Raw genomic sequence first — 19,680 nt, 5'->3', positions numbered from 1 at the left:
GTGTGGTTCCTACCCGCTGTGCCAGGGCTGCGGAGGCAGGTCTGGGGCGCCATGCCGGCGTGCACCGAGGTGGTGGCGCGGCTGCTGAGGTCCACCACGGTGGGCGCGGTGGGCGTGGCAGATGGAGGAGGGGGCGCGGCCTGCGGGGCCCGCGGGGCCTGGGCCGTGTTGGCGGGGATGCCGTTCTCTGACAGGAACTCCTCCAGGTCCATGTACTCCAGCTGGAAGTTGTCCCCGTCGTAGGGCAGCGTCTTGTCCCACAGGGTCGGGCCCAGGAAGGCCGACTGCGGGTGGCTCGCCTCACGGCTCTCATCGTCCAGCTTCTTCTCTTTCTCCTGGTCCTTCCCAAATCCTGCAGCAACAAAAAAAAGTGTCACGTCAGGGGTCTCACAGGTGGAGGAGGACATACAGGACAATGCGTCAGTGTTAATAGTATTTCTAGGGTTAAAGAACATAAAAATAGGTCAGTTCAATTTACCAAAAAGGGAAAACATTTGTCATTTTTAACTATTCTGACAGCCGGTAAAGTCGGTGTTTTTCAAAGAACTACTTTAAAATCTATACAATCCAAAACATTTGACTAAATTGAGATTTTTTTGTTACATTTTTAAATGATCGTAATATAATATCACTCAATACGTTCAACAAAAACAAACAGAACATCAGCATAGGAACAACGCCCTCTACCGGCAGCTTGTGGTACCACTAATATAAATCCCTACTGAAGACGAAGGGGGGGTTTAAAGGTTAAAGACGCACCTGCAAGCTAAAAAAGAAAAAGCGCAGTCACAATAACAAACACACGCTAATCAGTCTTTAATGTGCATTTCTTTTATAGGAAGCACCAAGCCAAACGAGCTTTTTTAGCCTGCACTAAAGTTCACGTCAACTGAAATCCAACCGAGACAATCATCAATCTGTTTTTACACATCTCTGCTGCCCGCCAACTCTTCAGAATACATTGTTTCTTTTTTCGCCAAAGATCGCATATAATTCAGAGGCGTCACTCGACGGGGCTTTAGTTGAACTGTCTTTAACCGTCAACAGCCATGGTTGCCGACGGAAATTTAAAATAAACAAACAGGGAGCGGAAGCGAAAGCGGAGTCGTTGTCATCAAGTTTTAAATATTTTGGTTAAAATAAAAACGTACCTTCATCATGATGGAAAGGCAGCTTCAGCGGGTTTTCCAGCAGCGACTTCAGGACGCCGTGAGTCGGCGCCACGAAAGTCGAGTTTATGGCAAGAGGTCTGGCCATTTTCTCCATTATGTCTTTATTAAAGGGCAGGTGGAGAACCGAAGAATTACTCTAATAATTCTCCCCCTTCAATAAACCCCCCGCCCCCACAAAAACAAATAAGTCCGATCCTGTGGTATGGATCGTCGTGTCCTTGGGGGCCCCCCCTCGGAGATCCACGCAGACGAGGGGATGAACGCGAGTGGAACGCCGGCAGTTGGGAGCGAGGAAACGGGCAGTCCGCGCGGCAGCAGGACGGCGAGCGGCTGGAAGCCTGCGCGAGCGCGAGCTGGCTGGTAGCTGGAGGAGAGGGAGGGGTGAGGGGGGGGGAGGAGGAAGGGGGGGGGGGGGGGGCTCCATCCATGTGCGGAGACTGACGACGGTGACGTCAAAGGTACAGGGGGCGGGGCGTTCAAAACACGTGGCGGGAAATAAAACATATGTTACATTTTGTTTGTTATCCTGTTTTTATTTTTGTTTATTAGGTAGTTGTGTTGTTTCAGTTTCACTGATTGTAATCTTGTGATGTTTATTTATTTATTTGATGTATAAATATAAATACATGTATACACAATATATGAATTATATATGATCTAATATATATATATATATATATATATATATATATATATATATATATATACATATATATACATATATATATATATATATATATATATTTATAAATACATAAATAAAGACATGTATGTTTACACAAATTTCTGTATTTGTGTATACTTACATACCTATATTTACTTCTGTATATATATATATATATATATATATATATATATATATATATATATATATATAAATAATGATAAAAAATAAAATAAAAATTAAACTGAGATGCTGCTGTTGACGTAGTTGTTTCCATGTATATATACATGGGTAAATATCTGTTATTAGACCTCCAGATTTACGTTTCGATTTGTAAAAGGTCTTGTGGATTCATGGCTCGTTTAAAAAACGTCCTCAAAACTGCCAAAGGGTAGTTTACAGTTGCTTCCGCTTAACACACAATCATAAACGCTGCCTGCCATAAACTGCTGTTGTAGTCCGTTAATAAGTCTTTAACTGGTAAATTACTCTCATGAAACTTTCTGGGAATTGCAGCGCCACAAGGTTTTTAAAGCAACAAGCCCTTTCAAATCAGTAATAGACAGATCTCTACTTTTATGTTGTTTGGCAATTCTTTCAAATCAATTTTCTTTGGCATTGGAAGTCAAAACTGGTCTGAACCATAAAAAACATCCAACATAAAAGTCGGGATAGAAGCCGCTTCTACCTTCGGTGGTTGTTACCGTTTGCACCCCGCTGTAGCCAGCGAGCGCTTCCTCTAGCGGGCAGTAGCAGTAGCAGCAGTGGGGAGCTAGCACTGCTGCTACTGCTTACGCCCCCACTGCCCTCGTCGGGCATCTAGTCAGAGAGAGCTAACGAAGAACTAGCAGCAGTGCTAACTGGCTACAGCGGGGAGCTAGCAGGCGAACACCCACCGAAGGTATTAGCAACTTGTAACCCGACTTTTACGGTACATTTATTACTAAAAACGTGGAGAGTTTTGTATTTAATCTTTTTAAAATTCCCTCTGTAAAAATATTTGATTCTAATATGTCAACAAAATGAAACGAGAACTTAGAACCTGGCAACCATATGACAATTAGCACGTATTTAATAAGATATAAGGCCTCATTTGCATATTTAAGAAACTTATAATACAAAAAAAAATATTGTCTCAATGCAAGTTAGGGAGGGTTCACAATGACATCTTTCAGTTGCATTTTATTGACAAAAATCAATACCGGTCATTTATTAGCTTTGTTTAAACTATTTGTACTCAAAGTCCTCCCGTGTCCTCTGAGGAAGCGGCTTCGCGTTGTGCCAGTGACACAGATCCCAGCTCCTCCTCTCAGACTTTACACTCGCATATCTCCAGTTCCAAAGTGAGCCGTTTGTGTGTTTAGGTCTTTTTTTCCATGTTTTTTTTTTTTTTACACACAATCGTGACAGATTGAGCTCGTCGTCGCTGCTGTGAACCGGAGCAGCGAGGGCACAATCCTCTGCGGCGGCGACGACGACGGCAACGCAGTGAAGAATGACGCGAGTCTAAACTTGACCTACTTTCAGCCAATGGGTGTTTGTCAGAGCGCAACTCTATCCGTGTGGCCTCGTTTGCACATTTGAAACTCATGCTTTCTAGTGTAGCTGAGTCATAGTTAAAAAAATATTATTATTTTTTTATAAAACCTCGCTCTGCTGTTGCTGAGTCCGTATCATCAGCACCGCTCGTTCCCACCCACACAAAATAATACAAAAATATCAGGAATGAGAAGCTGACTGCAGAGAGGAACACACCACAAAAAAGCTTCATGAAAGGAGCCGATTGTGCGGACGGGGAGCGAGAACCCAAATCCTTTTATCTGAAGCGGGGAGCGTCACGCCCATGAAGATGTGCCGCCGTATCAAATGAAGAATCCTTGTTTTTATATCTTTTTCACCACATCAAAAGCTAATCGACTTCAGCGTCACGAGAAAGATTAACTTTCGTCCTCTGAAGCTCAAGCAGCTCCGACCGAATATGTGTGACTCTCGCTGAACGTTGTTGGGTTTCATTTCAGGCCCAAAACTATGTTTTCGCAATTACAGTATTCCTGACGCCAAGGGAGGTGTAAACACAAGGTATGATGTTGTGTTTTCCTTTAGATGTACAGACAACCATCGCTGGATTTCTTTTGACGGCAAAGGCTCGACCTTTGAGCATATTTGGGAACTCCAGACTGACGTCTAACAACCTCCCTCTCTGCTCTGAACCTTTAGAGACAGTCAGGTTTCACCGGATGATTTGTTTAGTGGGCGGCGTTTGGGCAGATTGCAACCAACTGAAACTCCTCCCGCGTATTTCTTAAGTTTGTCCGTTGTGAGCTCCTGTAGAAACACGGAGGACTCCGCGAAGAGGAAACATAAACGGCTTGTTCTTAGCTAACGGAGACACAAACATTCTTAGCTAACGGAGACACAAACATTCTTAGCTAACGGAGACACAAACATTCTTAGCTAACGCAGACACAAACAATTCTTATTTTCAGGTGATTATGAAGAAAACTAAAATTAAACGTATCCATCATGTTCCATTTCTGCCAATAGACATTCACTGTACCTTTAGGAATAACATTTTTCAAACTATTTTCTACCTTTTTTTTAAGCTCCTTTAAATACGAATAAGTGAGAGTGAAGAAGCCGAAGTACGCCGAGCAGATGTACGTTTTTAACAATTCCGTTGGGGTGAAGCGGTGTTTGTTCTGCAACAGCAGACGCTGAAATGCATTTTCCTGACAAGTGATAAGTGATTCAGTGCTGCAGGGAGGCCAGAGGTCAAAGGTCAAGCTATCTGTGGTCACATGCAGGTAAAAAAAAATACTTTTTTTCAACGTGCACTCCCCTCTTTCACTGTGAGGTTGTGTGTGTGTGTGTATGTGTTTTTTCTGTGTGTGCGAGAATCACAAGTATTTTTCAACTGTGAGAAACGTTTGCAGCGGAGCGTTTGTGACGCGTAAGCCGAACAGAACGTGCGTTGTGTGCCAGCGGGTCAGCTGACCGGAGCGGAGCCGGCCTCCCCAAATCACAACAACAACTCAGTCAAGGACACATGAAAAAGGAAAAAAAAAAAACAACTCAAAAGCTTCTCAGCCCCCGATGAAAATGTGATTTGTGAAAGTGTTTTCAGCGGACTACAAAGGCCGTGTGTGTGGAAGCGAAGGGGATTACACGACGGAGGTCGCCTCCTCGGTCGCTCCGCCCGACGGTTCTGACTGTTCTTCAGCGGGTTATTTTTCTTTCCCTCTTATCCGCTGCGAAGGCCAAAGGGTCAGCCTTCAAGTGGATGGTTTGTGCGACAGATGATTGTTGCGTGATGAATTAAGTCTCATACGTTCAGTGGATGAGGAGAAAGGCTTACGAGATATTCTTATACGTTCTAACTTTTAACTTTCATCAGTTCTGTGAACATGGAGGGTGTTTTGGGGTTGATCTGCAGGAAGGAAACACCATTTTCAAGTAGTCGTATGAACCAAATGAGTTCAAATACTTGTGTTATTTTATGCATCTTTTTTAAAACAAAAATTCTTCAATTTATTATTTAAAAAACAACAACATATTTAATAACATCCAGAATGATTCTGAGCAAGATTTGCCAGAAATCCGTGCTCGAGCCTCCCTGAGTGTTTCCAGCTCCATGGTTCAGGACCTTAACAACATCCCACATACTAATAACACACCTTTCTAGAAAGGTAAGGGCCTAAGGAACCTGAATCAGAAGGTGTTTTAGTAAAAGAAACGTGTCGTTTGGTTCAAAAATAGAAAAGTTACTTTGTTCTACAGGAAAACATTGTTGGATTTTTGCGTACTGCGGCTTTAAATCCTCAGAAGCTTCTGCTGGTGCTCTACGACCCGGAAGCAGAAACATCCGCCCTTCAGGGAAGGCTTTACAGGTAGAAATATGAAGTTTACAAAGACATGAGTTACTTTGTTAGATTCCCACGAGCCTCACGGTGACGTGGATGTGTTTGTTAGTGAACTCTGACTTTGTTAAGAGGAACTTATCACAAGTTTAGTGAAACGTTATGCTGCAGCAAGTTAGGTAAGTACTTAAATTTAACAGTTACTTTATTTTTTTAACCATAGGTATATTATCACAAGGTTTACAGTATTGTAGCACTTTAAATAAAGTTAATAAACGTTGTGGTTGCGGAGATAATTAAGTTTACGTTTAACAAAAAGAGACTTTGAATATCAGGCCCTGAGCCCATTAAGGAAAGCAGACTTCAGCCTAAATGACTCCAGAGATCTTAAAGTGAAACCGACGCCGGCGTTTGACCTTTTGCTTTTTGTACTTCACCACTGATACCGATCACGTGAATAGAAGCATTCAGTGGAGGGAAAACGCCCTCATCAGCACTTATCTTCAGCTGACGCCACAGGCACGCGGTAGAGCCATCCTTTCATTTTTCATAAATACTACTATTAATGAAAATTACAAAAGAAAAAATGAGATTTTTTGTGGGAAAAAGGGGGAGGGCGTTGCTTTTAAGTGTACTTATATGCAAAAACAAGTCATTACCCAGATAGTAAGAAAACATCTAACTAATAAATATAAAGTGATAGATTTATTTAATTGTTGTTTGTTATCAAAATAAGAAATCAAACTCCTGCAGTTTCCAAAGTTAACAGGAATTCACATGTTGTTTTTTTTTCAAATGCAGCAACAAATTTAATTTCCAATTCATGAAGTCAATATTCTGTAAATAAACTTAGGCCACATTGTCCCAGACACTCCATCCAGGTAAGTGAGTTGGTAGCGGTTCGATGTATTGAATAGGAGGATTTGCTTGTTGACCATTTTGAAAAATAAAATAAACAAAATACGACTTGAGTGTGAGAAAACAGAGAAAATGACGTCGCAAAGTTCTGTCTGCGTGGATAACAGACGGTGGGAGGGGATGCAAATCAGCTCCACGAAATAATCCAGAAGCACTGAGGCTTTAAGCTGCTGCCGAAATGATCCTGAACCTGCAACAAAACTACTGTTGTTACGCAACACTTAGCCCGAGTCCATGTAATTGCTCCGTCTCGGGTCCAGACGTCCCAGGAGAGACTGTCTCCTCGGGCCTTTTTTCATCCATAACAAGACTGTAGGGTCTCGTTAGGCAACAAGACGATACGGTCTTCACAGGAAACTCAGCTTTACTTAGTTAGGGTTCAGGAAAAGATTGGCACATACTTGGTTAGATTAAGGTAAAAAAACACATCTACACGGTTAGAGTAACACACCTATTTGATTAAATAAGGTAAAACAACCATTTGGTTAAATTAAGGTAACACAACTTCTCAGTTAGATTAACGTAACACAACTATTTGGTTGGATTAAGGTAACACAACTATTTGGTTGGATTAAGCTAACACAACTATTTGGTTAGATTAAAGTAACACAGCTATTCAGTTAGATTAAGCTAACGTAACTATTTGGTTAAATTAAGGGAACAAGACCATTCAGCTAGATTTAGGTAACAAAACCGCTTTTGGTAACACAACTCCTCATCTCCCTGCAGGCCTGCTCTATCACAATGTGTATCTGTTATGTCGTTGCGCTCTCAATCTAAATTAACCCTAAATGTCAGCTTCCAAGTAAATTATGTACTTCAGCAACATTTCCCAGAATTCCTAGTTACACAAAGGCAGACCGTTCTTTCTAGGAATCCTAACGGGGTCATGAGGAACACAACGAGAAGATCTCATTACATCTCAAAACTGTTATTTGAAGAACTGCGGTGAATAACTCTCGCGGTGTCAGCTTCTTGCTTTCTTAAAAGTCAGCAGCCGAAACACGATCTGCTTGATGGCTCAATCAGTGGATGATTACGTGCTCTACTTTGCAGCGGTGAGTTTGAATTTGAGCTCATTTTAGGGGACCAGACTCCCCCCCCCCCCCCCCTCTAAAAATCCCACAGTAATAAGCGTAATTACATCAAACCACAACGAGAAATGGAACAACTGATCCTCTGCTTTGTTTTTTGGGGTGTTTTTTTGTCTCCCTGCAGAAGCAGAAGCTGCAGTTCACCGCTGACTCTCCTCCTACCTGCTCGTCGTCGTCTCTTGCCAAGCAGGTGAGAGATGTTGAGGTGTAGAGTTGCTCATCTCCACGTCCCACACACTGCATTAAACACTTGCCGAGCCACACACTCAGGTGCCCACACACACACACACACACACGGAGAGGGCTGCAGGTGAACCGAGTGGCTGGCAGATGAAATACTCAAATATATATATATATATATATATATATATATATATATATATATATATATATATATATATATATATATATATATATATATATATAATATATATCTGGAGCCTGTGATGTACTGGGAGTCCACATATAGCGGCATGGAGGCTCTGCTGGGCCTCTTCACTTGTTAGGACTTGACTTTCTCACATGTAGACCTATAGTGAGGAGACTCTTCGTCTTATTGAAGGAATATTTTGTTTTCTATCACACTTCTTCTCCAAAATCTGGTCCTTTAATAATAAGCAAAAAACAAGCTCAGGATGAACGGAGTGGATAAAAAAAGATGCACGCATGAATTTGTTGAAAGTAATCACTCTCTCTCTCTCTCTCTCTCTCTCTTTCTCTCTCTCTCTCTCTCTTTCTCTCTCTCTCTCTCTCTCTCTCTCTCGCCAACGCTGTAATTTTCTGTCGGAGCAGAGTGACACTTACAGCGAGTGACTTGGCAGCTCTGAGCGAGAGCAGCGAGCCGCTGAAATGCAATTTCCTGAAGTGCCGTGAAAATGGGGGAACTTCTTTCCGCTCTCGGCATTAATTACCCAAAACAACAGCAACAACAAAAAAGGCAGAATTAGCTTCGGGGGAAACAACTTCAATACTTCAACGGCCGCTGCGACTGAGTGTTGTGGATCTCTGTTAGCTACGTTAGCTTGCGCTGTGGCGGTCGCTAATCTTACAGCAAACGTTGGTTCCCAGATAGCGGCTGGCTGACGTACAGATTATCAGAGTCGGCGCCAGAATTGGCCCAGAAGTGGACGTAGTATTACAACATTTTGGTAGTAAAGCTGTTACTGGGCCAAAGGTTGTTCCGTAGGTTATGACCCAATACTATGCTGTTAGTTGTTGGCCCACATTGACTGAGAGCAACCTTCTGTGAGGCATAAATGTTGTTGCTGGGCCGTACGTTTTCATGGTGGAAAGCTCTCATTTTAAAAGTTGATATTCATATCTTTTTAACGTCAAACTAACTAACCTCATTAAAACCTGCCTCGTCAAGCCAAAATGTGATCGTTTGCCAGGAATTGCCTGTCGGCTAACACCGGTTAGCTCGCGACTATTTAGTTTTCCATCACAGTGTATCGTCACTCAAACACCAAGAGACGATACTGATGCATTAATACAGACAGGCAGCACATTGAAGTTACTACAGAAAGAGAGATGAATATATTCATGTGTGCAGACATATTGTTGTGTTTCCCCTGCGCTGCGGTTACTAGGCTATGTCATATGGGCTATAGGATATAGTCTATGGCATATGGTTTGTGGGATATGGGCTATGGGATATAGTCTATGGTATATGGTTTGTGGGCTATGGGATATAGGCTATGGCATATGGGTTGTGGGTTATGGGATATGAAAGCCCAGCAGAGACACACGGGAAGTAAACATGAGCGGATTATGAGACAATGGAGCTCTGGGCTGACGAGTAAAAGGAGCCGCCGCCTCACCGACACGCACCACGAGCAACACGCAGACCTCCAGCCAGTCAGCCTCTTTTGGCTTGTGTTGGTCTGTTTGTAGGTTTTTCTTTGTTTTGAGTCTCTTTGTAGTCATTTTGTGTCTCTTTGTAGTCATCTTGTGTCTCTTTGTAGTCATTTTGTGTCTCTTTGTAGTCATTTTGTGTCTCTTTGTAGTCACGTTGTGTCTCTTTGTAGTCACCTTGTGTCTCTTTGTAGTCATGTTGTGTCTCTTTGTAGTTACTTTGTTTCTCTCCTGTCTCCTTTTAGTTGTTTTGTGTCTCTTTGCATTTGTTTTGTGTCTTTTTGGTCATTTTGTTTTTCATTCTTGTAGTTTTGCGTCTCTTTGCAGTAGTTTTGTGTCTCTCTGTAGTCATTTTGTGTCCCTTTTTAGTCATCTAGTTTTTCTTTCTAGTCATGCTGTGTCTCTTTCTAGTTACTTTGTTTCCATTCATAGTCATTTTGTGTTTCTTCTTAGTAGTTTTGCGTCTCTTTGTAGTCATGTTGTGTCCCTCTGTTGTTGTTTTGTGATTTAGTCATTTTGTTCGTCTTCGCGGTGGTTTCATAATCTCTTTCATCTCTTTCAGCGGCCTTCACGTGGCACACACACGGTGTGTGTAGAGGGTCCTCCATACAGTGTAATGCAATTGTGCACCGTGGACGTCTTTCACAGTCTCTGCAAGGTCCCGTCCAAGCCGGTGAAGATGAGCACACACGTAGAGAGACACAAAGACACACATCCAGAATAAAACCTCTCACACACACACACACACGCACACGCACTCTGCCCTGCTGTGCGGTGCTCAGGCCGGAGTCACATGCTGTCGGCATGGACCGATACGTTGCCAAGCACATGCACGCCGTCTCTTTGTTTGTGTCTCTCTTGTTTTGCCTCCTCTTCCTCTTCCTCCTGACTCATCTTCCCTGTGCCGCTCCTTCATCTCTCCGACCCGTCCTCGGGTTCTTATCTCATCACAAAACAACAAAAACAACCTTTTTGTGTGGATGTTATGGACCCGTGCGTCAGTGTGTACACGTCCTGGTTTTGAACCTCTTGCAGGAGACGGAAGGAGAAAAAGCAGAAAAGCAGGTCGGCGGCGTCCTCGCGGCGCAGCGGGCCGCTTTAATGCAGCCGCCTCATTCTTCCACGACGCGGAGCGTGAGCGATCTGGACTCAGCGGAGCGCCTCATTAAAGGACCGCTGTCTGCTCCCATTCCTGCGTTTCGGCTGATTGAAGATCCCGGTGTCGGGCCGAGGGGGCGCGGCGTCCCTCGGTGAGGGGGGAGGGCAAAGGGGGGTGCTATCGAACATACGTGATTATTATAACATGCCGCAGTTAACTCGAGTCAGGCTTTGATTGCTGGAGGTTTATCGACGCTGCGACTAACCGGCATCAACGAGAGGACGATTTAACTTTGACTCTGTCATCTTTAAATGACCTCAATTGATCGTCTTCAGGACTCTAGACACACCCCAGACGCTGAGAGCAACTAGTCTAAAGACACTCGGAGTCGTACCTCGCAAAGGACATAATGCGCCATAATTTCGGCGGTCAATCGAGGCCCTCATGCGGCGTCTTTTGGGTCCAACTCGCCCCAAAAGGCTGCAGGTTCTTTCCCGCCGTGAAGCGACAAAACAACGTTGACTTGTTTGTTACGTTACTCTCGTACTTCGGTAACGGCGCTTAGTTATTTGAACCTAACGGTCGATCTTTTTCTGAACATAACCGAGTAGTTTTGTTTGCTGAAACCTAACTTTGTTACTTCCTGTGAACACAAACCGTGTTATGAGGACAGCGTTGACTTGTTTTCTTGGTGTCTTCGGCTCTGACCCTCATTGGTTTTGTTGCGTAAACCTAAATTCCTGTTTTGAGGGAAGATTGTTCTTTAAATACACGAGTGGAAAAGTGACCGAGCGCTTCTCTGATCTTTAGCTTTAGCGTTAGCGACGAAGCCTCCGTTGTTTGAAAAGGAGGAGTCAGTGAACGATCAGTGTATTTGCATACTAACGCTAAGAGAGTTATTTGGCGACGCGCCAGTTGATGTAATCGGGATTAACCGCAAGTTTCTGTGCCGCATGAACCGGTTTGATAGAGGAAGGAACCGGGTTCCTCGTGAGTCTGATGATGTTCACGCCTCGAACCAGGTTTGTTTAGTTACCAGGGGGCGACTCCTCTGGTTGTATAGAAGTCTATGCTTCATGTGTTAAAGCTGCATTCTCTCTCCTGACCACCAGGGGGCGACTCCTCTGGTTGTATAGAAGTCTATATAAGTGACTCTACTTCTCTCTTGATGTATTCCCTCAGTAAACATTGTAAACATGAGTTTATGTCTCAATCTCTAGTTTCAAGTCTTCTTCTATGCAGCATGATGTTCATGTAGTACATTATTTATAATTCTCCCCGGTGGACACGTTGGGTACTGCATCATCGTCCTCCTGCATTCAGACACCAGAGCCGGCCGAGCTGTTGGAATAAAGCAGGAGGACCGTGTGTGTGTGTGTGTCTGTGTGTGTGTGTGTGTGTTTCAGTGATTCACACGGCGCTACTAACTACTAACACACATTTAGTTGCTATGGAGACGGCTCTGCTCAGCGAGGAACAGGAAGTCCTTGAGCCGCGGCTCGGCTTCTATCGACCACACGTTAATGCTCCTGGACTCTAAGAGGAGATTTATTAGTTTTATTGTTGATATTCAATCTCTTCAAATGTGTTTTTGTTGGATCTTTACCTCCTAAAAAGAGATTTAACCAAAGATGCAACTCCACATAAGTTTAGATCCAAGTAAAAGAAACGCTGAATAAAACCCTGTGAATATATTTCTTTCTGTTTGCTGGACTGCATTTGCTGTCAACCTCGTTGAAGCATTGTTGTTTTGATTATTGTATTATATTCTTATTGTTTTGACTCATTTACTTGCTTTAACACAATTTTTTCTTAATGGCTCTTCTTTGTTAGATGCAGCAAATCATATATTAAATCCATAAAGCTGCAGAACCAGTAAGTATTTTGTTCATGTAAAATAATAGTTTTTGATGCACTTTTACTTTTTCAAACAATAGCAGTAATGCACTCAAGCGACGCCTTGAAATCCTGGTCAGCGGCCCGTCTCCTGCAGATTAAAAAAAAGAAACAGGAGCAAAAAATAGTCGTCTGCCAGCTTTTGACCGGCTGAGGATTACCGAGTAAATCCTCCGGTGTCCTGAAAGTCTTCACGATCCGCCTGAACGAGCCGGAGGAACGCGACCAGGTCGTTATAAACTATCAAATATATATAAAAAATGTATAGAATGCGTGTTGAGCCCAGCGGCGGCGTGCAGGTACCAACTTCCATCACCAAAACAGCTCTTCTACATGAGTAAAGTTATGTTTTCACCAGAGATAAGAAGAATTTCCAAAATCTAAAGCTTGAGGGCCGTCATGTTATCCCTCCACACTTGTGCCTCATGACAATGGTGCCTCATGTCGAGAGCTGAGACTGTTCACATGGTTCATCGTACCATATCGTTTATACGATTTATTGAATGCAAGCGCCTTTAAAAGGGGAATTTAAGAAATGATATAAAATTAAGAAAATGGCCTCGGACCCCAGAGGAACATCTTCTCCGTCTGTATTTTTTCTGAGCTTCACAACAACAACGCCGCCGCCGACGTGAAGCCTTGGAGAACTGAAGAATAAGCATTTTTTCCTCCTGTTTCCAGGCAACGTGGTCGTCTCTCCTGACTGAGATCCGGAGGACGAGGACAGCGGGTTCGTGTTCTGGTTAACGCGACCTACTTCCACGCCGCCGGCCGCCTCTCAGCCAATCAGCTCCTAATTGGACGGCGGCTTGCTCGCGTGCTTCCTTCAACTTTGCCGCTGATCATCTTTTTTTTTTTTTTTGCCGCCCTCATGTTTCTGCAGCTCGTTCCACCTCCACCTACGACGCTGCTGCTATTCCCGTCGTCCTGTCTGACCGATGCGCTGCTCGCGGCGTGGGTGGAGGAGGAGGAAGAGGAGGAGGACGAGGAGGAGGAGGGCTCCTCCACTGCTGCAGTCTGGAACAAAGCATTCAACATGCCTCTCCACCAGCTGCTGCCGGCTTTTCGCCTTCAAAACAGCTTTGGGTGGAGATGGTTGGCTCACAATGTGCTTTTTAAAAGAAAAAGAAGAAGAGCAACAAGTTTGATTTGCAGGTCGGGCCGTTGAACACTTTTCTTTTAACATTCACCGTCTAGAAACAAACAAACAAATGATGTAATAGATAGCGGTAGGTAGGTAGGTAGATAGATGTAGGTAGGTATAGGTAGGTATAGGTATGTAGGTAGGTGGATAGGTATAGGTGGGTGGGTATAAGTAAGTAAGTAGGTACGTAGATATAGGTAGGTATAGGTATAGGTGGGTAGGTAGGTATACATAGGTAGGTAGTTATAGGTACATAGCTATAGGTAGGGAGGTGTAGGTAGGTAGATATGTATAGGTAGGTGGAGGTAGGTAGCTATGGGGAAGTTGGTATCAGTAGATATAGGTAGATAGGTAGACGTTGGTAGGTAGAGAACCATAAATATTTAAGGGAAGATGTATCACCATGAAACCTTCCCAGTTGATTAATAAAATAAAGAAAACATATTTTTGGGTTGCAAAACGAAGTGTAAAGTACAAGTACCTCAAAACTGCGTAGAGCAGAGTAAAAGTACCTTCACTAATGCAGCGTTCACAATAACAAGCTCTCATCATTGAGAGCTCAAAGAGAGGGTCTCAGAGCTCGAGGATGTCGATCTGCTCTTAAAAAACGGCTCAAACTCACGATGTGATTCATCTTTATTGAACGGATAATTAAAACAAAACAAAAATAAAGCAGCGAGACGACTTCTGGAAGACGCTGCGGAAGGAAACTCTGAACATGTTTCTGATGTAATCCTGTGAGTTTGTGCCACTGAACTCCTCGTGTTCGTCCGAGGGCGGCAGTCAGGGGGTCAGACATGTTCTAGTGTGTGTGTGTGTGTGTGTGTGTGTGTGTGTGTGTGTGTGTGTTGCTCTCGGTCTGCTGCCTCCGCCCAACAGGCGATGCTTTGGGTTCGGTGGAAGCGTGCGGCGATGTTTACTGTCATTACTGTGGCGGGAACGGCAACAGTGGTTTCTCTCCTGGTGCATGCCGGTCTCGTCCAGCGTTTCAAACAGATCCTGTGGAATAGAAATGGACGGTGACGTCACCGTGACTAAGTCCACTTCTTCTGTGCGGGCTGTGGGGGAGCGAGACGTTGCATAATGTGTCTGGTTACCTGGCGACGCTACCTGGGAGGAAGTTATTACATCTGACAACAGTGAAAAGATTCAATCTTTCAGTGTTTGTTTTTTGGAGAGTTCATCTTGAAAGAAATGCGGTTATCAAACGTCTCTTGTTGCCTAAAGTCTAATGATTTGGTTATTTTTTAAACCTTCGTTATCTGTTATCTGTGCATTTTATTTTATATTCTATTGTAAATGTAATGTTTCTATTTCTTGTTGACTGTTGTTGTTTGTCTAATGCAGTGGTTTTCAACCTTTTTTCAGTGATGTATCCCCTTTGTGAAATATTGTTTCAGCCAAGTACCTCCTAACCAGTGCAAAGCATTATTTAATATAACATTATTATAGAGAGCTGAGATTGTTCTGCAATTTGTGATGTAACACATGGGTATATATTTCATATGAAAGTGCCTTTAAAAGATGTTTTTAAGAAATTAATATTTAATATAGAAGACATCCAATTATCTTCATAAACGTATACTTTTCCACGAGTCCAATTTATACTTATATTTCTTTAATATGTAATAAATAACTATTTTTAAAGGATTTTAAATGCATACTGTAAAAGTCGGGTTATTCCTTCGGTGGTTGTCTTCGCTAGCTCCTCGCTATAGCCAGCTAGCGCTGCTGCTAGCTCCGGAACAACCACCGAAGATAGCGGGAACAACCACTGAAGCTACTTGCTAGCTTCCCGCTATAGCCAGCTAGAGCTGCTGCTAGCTCCCCGCTAGCTCCCCGACATGCACCGAAGCTAGCGAAAACAACCACCGAAGGTCGTATCGGCTTATAACCCGACTTTTACGATGTATATTCTTTAAATCTGTCGTGGAGGGCCTTGACCTGATCCCATTTGACAACCACAAACTCCTCGTGCGTGTAAGTAAATGCTTCTGAATCGCATTCTGAAGGAGACCGCATCCCCCGTCTCCAGCTTCTTTTGGACACGTTGGATGTTCGTCCCGGCGGAGGACGAGGCTTTGAAAACCCAGCGAGCAGGAAAACAAAGGCGAGCAGGCGGCTGAGTGGGCCGGCGCGTTCCCACTGAGAACATGCAAGATGGTGCGCGGGGACGGATGAGCAACCGCTTCAATGCAGGAGGAATTTCACGCAATGCCGTAAATAAAAAAAAGAACGAGCACAAGGCTGCGCGGACACGCCGATTACACCGACGTCACATTTCTGTCTCAGCCGCTGCGGCGAGGAAGCGAATCGTGCACACGTTGACCTTTTCCTACTGACGTTTTTAAAATGCTTTCAAGATTAAAAAAGAAGAAAAAATGCTGCTGATATTTCTGGCACAGTTTGGTGTTCAGGAGGTGAGTAATAGCCGACAGTGGGAACAGATTAATGTGCTGCTCCTGGGAGAGGACGGACATCATTTCATCCCGACTGAGAGGCTTTTCTGATGAAGGGAACAAGTCTTCCGTATAGAAAATAACATTCATTCAATTCAGTTCGATCAGCGGTATATTTGCAGATGCAACATTTCTCGGGAGGGTTTTGAGACAGCCGATAGCTTGAGGTAAGATACGATTAGCTTCATGTGGCTACGTTAGCTCACGTGAGATGGATAATGGTCCATTGGCATTGGACTCATTGGGGCCATTGAGGCTATTTGAATTTCTTCATGTACCAAGTCATATATGTCACTTGTATATTACTTATGGTGTTCAATACATCCAAATACAGCAGTTTGGGCTTTTTTTCTTCTTCATAAAATCACAGTTTTTACAACAATTGCTCAGTCTGCGCCCCCTAGAGGAGGAATTGGTTTTAAGACATCCGAATAAAAGACTTGATATAAGAAGAGGATGCAGACGGTGCGACCAGCCGGCAGAACCGACAGAACCTGTTGCTGCACGAGCCGGTTTGCTGTCGAACACCAAGAGGAAACTAAAAGACTCAGGAAGTCGCCGCATTCCTTCGTGAGAAGAAACCGGATAAGAAAACGCTGCAATGGGGAAAATTCGTAGGAAATGGCGATTTTTAAAAAGAAGAGAGTGTCTGACAATCGATCATTATTTGACAGATCCCCGTGTTTGATGGACTAGTGTTATTATTTAGTTTTGAATCAGATATGTTTTGGAGGACTTTGGGAAGACAAGAAAAGAAAAAACACAATTTCACATCTCTTGTATGTTGAATTGAGGTTCGATCAGTGTGCAAAGGGCCGAGATAATCGTCTCCCATCCTGATGAAATTGCCTCTGGTGCGTGCATGAGATTACACGTGTGTGTGTGTGTGTGTGTGTGTGTGTGTGTGTGTGTGTGTGTGTGTGTGTGTTGCGTGGGAAGTTGTTCATACGGGGAAAAGGTTTTTGTCCTCGAACGTGATCATGTAACGTAAACATGAACCCGTTTCAAGGTGAAAGATGGACTTAAGTCAAGGGCAATAACCTCAAAACCCCCAAATCAGGAACTGTTAAATAAGACCCAACATTCATGCACACACACACACACACACACACACACACTGTGTCCGTCTTTCACCTTGAAACGGGTTCATGTTCACGTGACAGGATCACGCCTGAGGACAAAACTCTTTTCCCCGTATGAACTTGCCACGCAACTTCACACACACACACACACACACACACTTTTAACGAGCGAGATAGATTTGTAATAACTATAATTATCATGAAGGCTTCACACGTGTTTTTGAAAGGCAGCACGTTGTTGGAAGTGAAAGGTCAACACCTTTTATTGACACTCGTTCTCCTCCACGCCTTCGTCCCTGTCGGCTGGAACGACCTTTGTTAACCTCTGGCGTGAAACGAGCTGCTGCGTTTGCAGGAAGTGAACATGAGCCGCCACACCTTTTGTTAGCCCTGAGGAACACCGCGAGCTCAGACCTCTTCTCAAAACCACAAGATGAGAAGATGAGGAACAGCGAGACCCATCAAGCGGGCCGATGGAGCCGTCGGACCGTTTGATGGGTTTCTATCACGCTGAGATGAAAGAAAAATCATCTGTAATCTCCATCCGTTAATGAGAAAAAGGGAGAAAAGGTTATCAGAGGCACAGCAGGAGGGCGGGAGATGAGTTCTCCGTCTTTTATTCGCGTGGCTTTGTGTTCGGAGGCACTTTGACGGCGACGTTAACAAGCTCACCTCGCCTGCGGTTACGATGAAGGTTTTTCTTATTCAGGCGGAGAGAAAGAAAAAAGAGAATAAGCTGAATCAGGAAGGAAAGACAGAATATAAAGAACTCAACCGTATGTTTTTAGAAAATCTGGTTAATGTTTATTGTGTCAGGAGGAAAGAAAATGTTTCACTAAAGATTTTCTTGACTGATTGTTGTAAATCTATATGTTGTATTGTGACTTGTTCTGCTTTTCATTTTGTGTTTGTATGAAAGTTATATTGCTGGAAAAAAATATTTTTTTAGCCTTTTTCTTGAAGTAAATATACATGGGTCCAAACCGACCCGTAGCACCAGAGATGTTACTATAGTAATACTATTCAAATGAAACAATAAATGTATTAAAGAGATGTGTTCTTATCCCCTCAGTAATAGTCAAGTAACACAACAAGCTTTTATTTATTTAGGTTCATTTTACATGTTTTTAATAGAAATGGAGGCGTATCCTGACAAAGAAAAGGCCCAGAGGCCCACACCAAAAATATTAAAACATACAACAATATGTTCATGGATAAGGAATCCTAACGAGGTAACCAGGAGATGAGAAGAGATGCTACCAGAAAGCTAACACAAGAGGAAGGTTAAAACAAATATGAACTTTCCTGACTCCAACAATGAAAAAAACTGCGTAAACAGTAATTATGTTATTCAACAGGTAATCATTCATCTTTTTTTTCTACTAGCACAAGTTTGTTCTTGTATTTTCAGATGGAGCCGGTCCAAAAATAAATTAAAAAAACCTTCACAAAGTGCATCAATAGCAGTAATCATCTAAAATCCTCTGGATTGCGTAATAGCTCTCTGCATGCGTTCCAGGTCCCGTAACGATGGACTCAATCCAGGTTGATTCATTGAAACAAACAACAACAAAAGAAAACATTTTTAATACAAACTGGGGGGGCGGGGAGGCACTTATTCACAGTTCACACACCTGCACGCCTACAGACCAACACCTGCTGGATCTTATGTACCAGTGTGCTGCAGGCAAGACGGGATCAACCCTCACAAAGGCCATAAGGTGAGTGAGTGAGTGTGTGTGTGTGTGTGTGTGTGTGTGTGTGTGTGTGTGTGTGTGTGTGTGTGTTTTAATGAATGCTCTTACGTGTTATTTCATGTCACTGTGCCCTCGCCTCCCTTCACCTCACAGCTTCACTGACTGTTTGTATCCCTTCGCCAGGCCCGTGTGCCGCTCTGTGGGTTTCTTTCCCCTGAGTGAGGTCTTACAGGCCGACGGGTCACTCACAGAAGTCACAGCTTCGGCGTTGAGAGCGCGAACAAAACCGATGGAAGTTTCACTAAGCAGAAACATTATCTTAATGGAACTGACGGAGGCTTTTTTTTTTTGCTGTTGCCGGGCGGGTTTCTCTTTCTCTCTCTCTCCCTCACCCTCACCCTCTCTCTGTCTCTCTCTCTCTCTCTCGCACACCACTGGCTGGCTGCATGTCACCCAGATCACAGTCAAGAACCCTCACCGCACAATCATTCCAGTTGCTGAATAATACAAAGCAAACAGTGACCTACTTTTCAGGAGCGAGGGAACAAGCGAGAGAGAAGACCCGGACTGGAGTCCCGCGAGGCTGAGGAGGCGGGCTGTGGGCGGGGCCGGGGGCGGGGCCGGGGGCGGGCTCAGCGCCGTGACGGACGGCTCCCGCCATTGGTCCGCGTCGCGATCGAATCGAGAGAAAGGGGGCGTGGCCTCGCAGCAGCCGGCTCCGCAGTCCGGTCCAGATGTCCCTGT

General features: G+C 43.8%; 1 protein-coding gene and 1 long non-coding RNA gene across 2 annotated transcripts in view; one reads left to right on the top strand and one right to left on the bottom strand.

Annotated features, from left to right (window-relative positions):
• Window positions 1-1,495, bottom strand: part of hlfa (HLF transcription factor, PAR bZIP family member a) — a 7,151-nt gene extending 5,656 nt beyond the window's left edge. The window contains exons 1-2 of the mRNA XM_068578927.1: window positions 1,152-1,495; window positions 14-352 (exon numbers count right to left, since the gene is read on the bottom strand). Coding sequence (XP_068435028.1) covers window positions 14-352; window positions 1,152-1,266 — 454 coding nt within the window. The 5' untranslated portion in view covers window positions 1,267-1,495. The remainder of the gene's footprint in view (window positions 1-13; window positions 353-1,151) is intronic.
• A 3,943-nt stretch (window positions 1,496-5,438) lies between these two features.
• LOC137786172 (uncharacterized) lies at window positions 5,439-10,307 on the top strand. The gene is made up of 3 exons (XR_011077558.1): window positions 5,439-5,522; window positions 7,830-7,895; window positions 10,122-10,307. It is a non-coding gene; the product is annotated as an uncharacterized lncRNA (long non-coding RNA).
• The last annotated feature ends 9,373 nt before the right edge of the window (window positions 10,308-19,680 follow it).

This window comes from Clinocottus analis, unplaced genomic scaffold (assembly GCF_023055335.1).
Source record: "Clinocottus analis isolate CAN_PGR_092001 unplaced genomic scaffold, fCliAna1.0.p SCAF_16, whole genome shotgun sequence".
NCBI lineage: Eukaryota > Metazoa > Chordata > Actinopteri > Perciformes > Cottidae > Clinocottus > Clinocottus analis.
The sequence above is the reverse complement of the archived record's forward strand: the minus strand, read 5'-3'. Positions and strand labels throughout refer to the sequence as shown.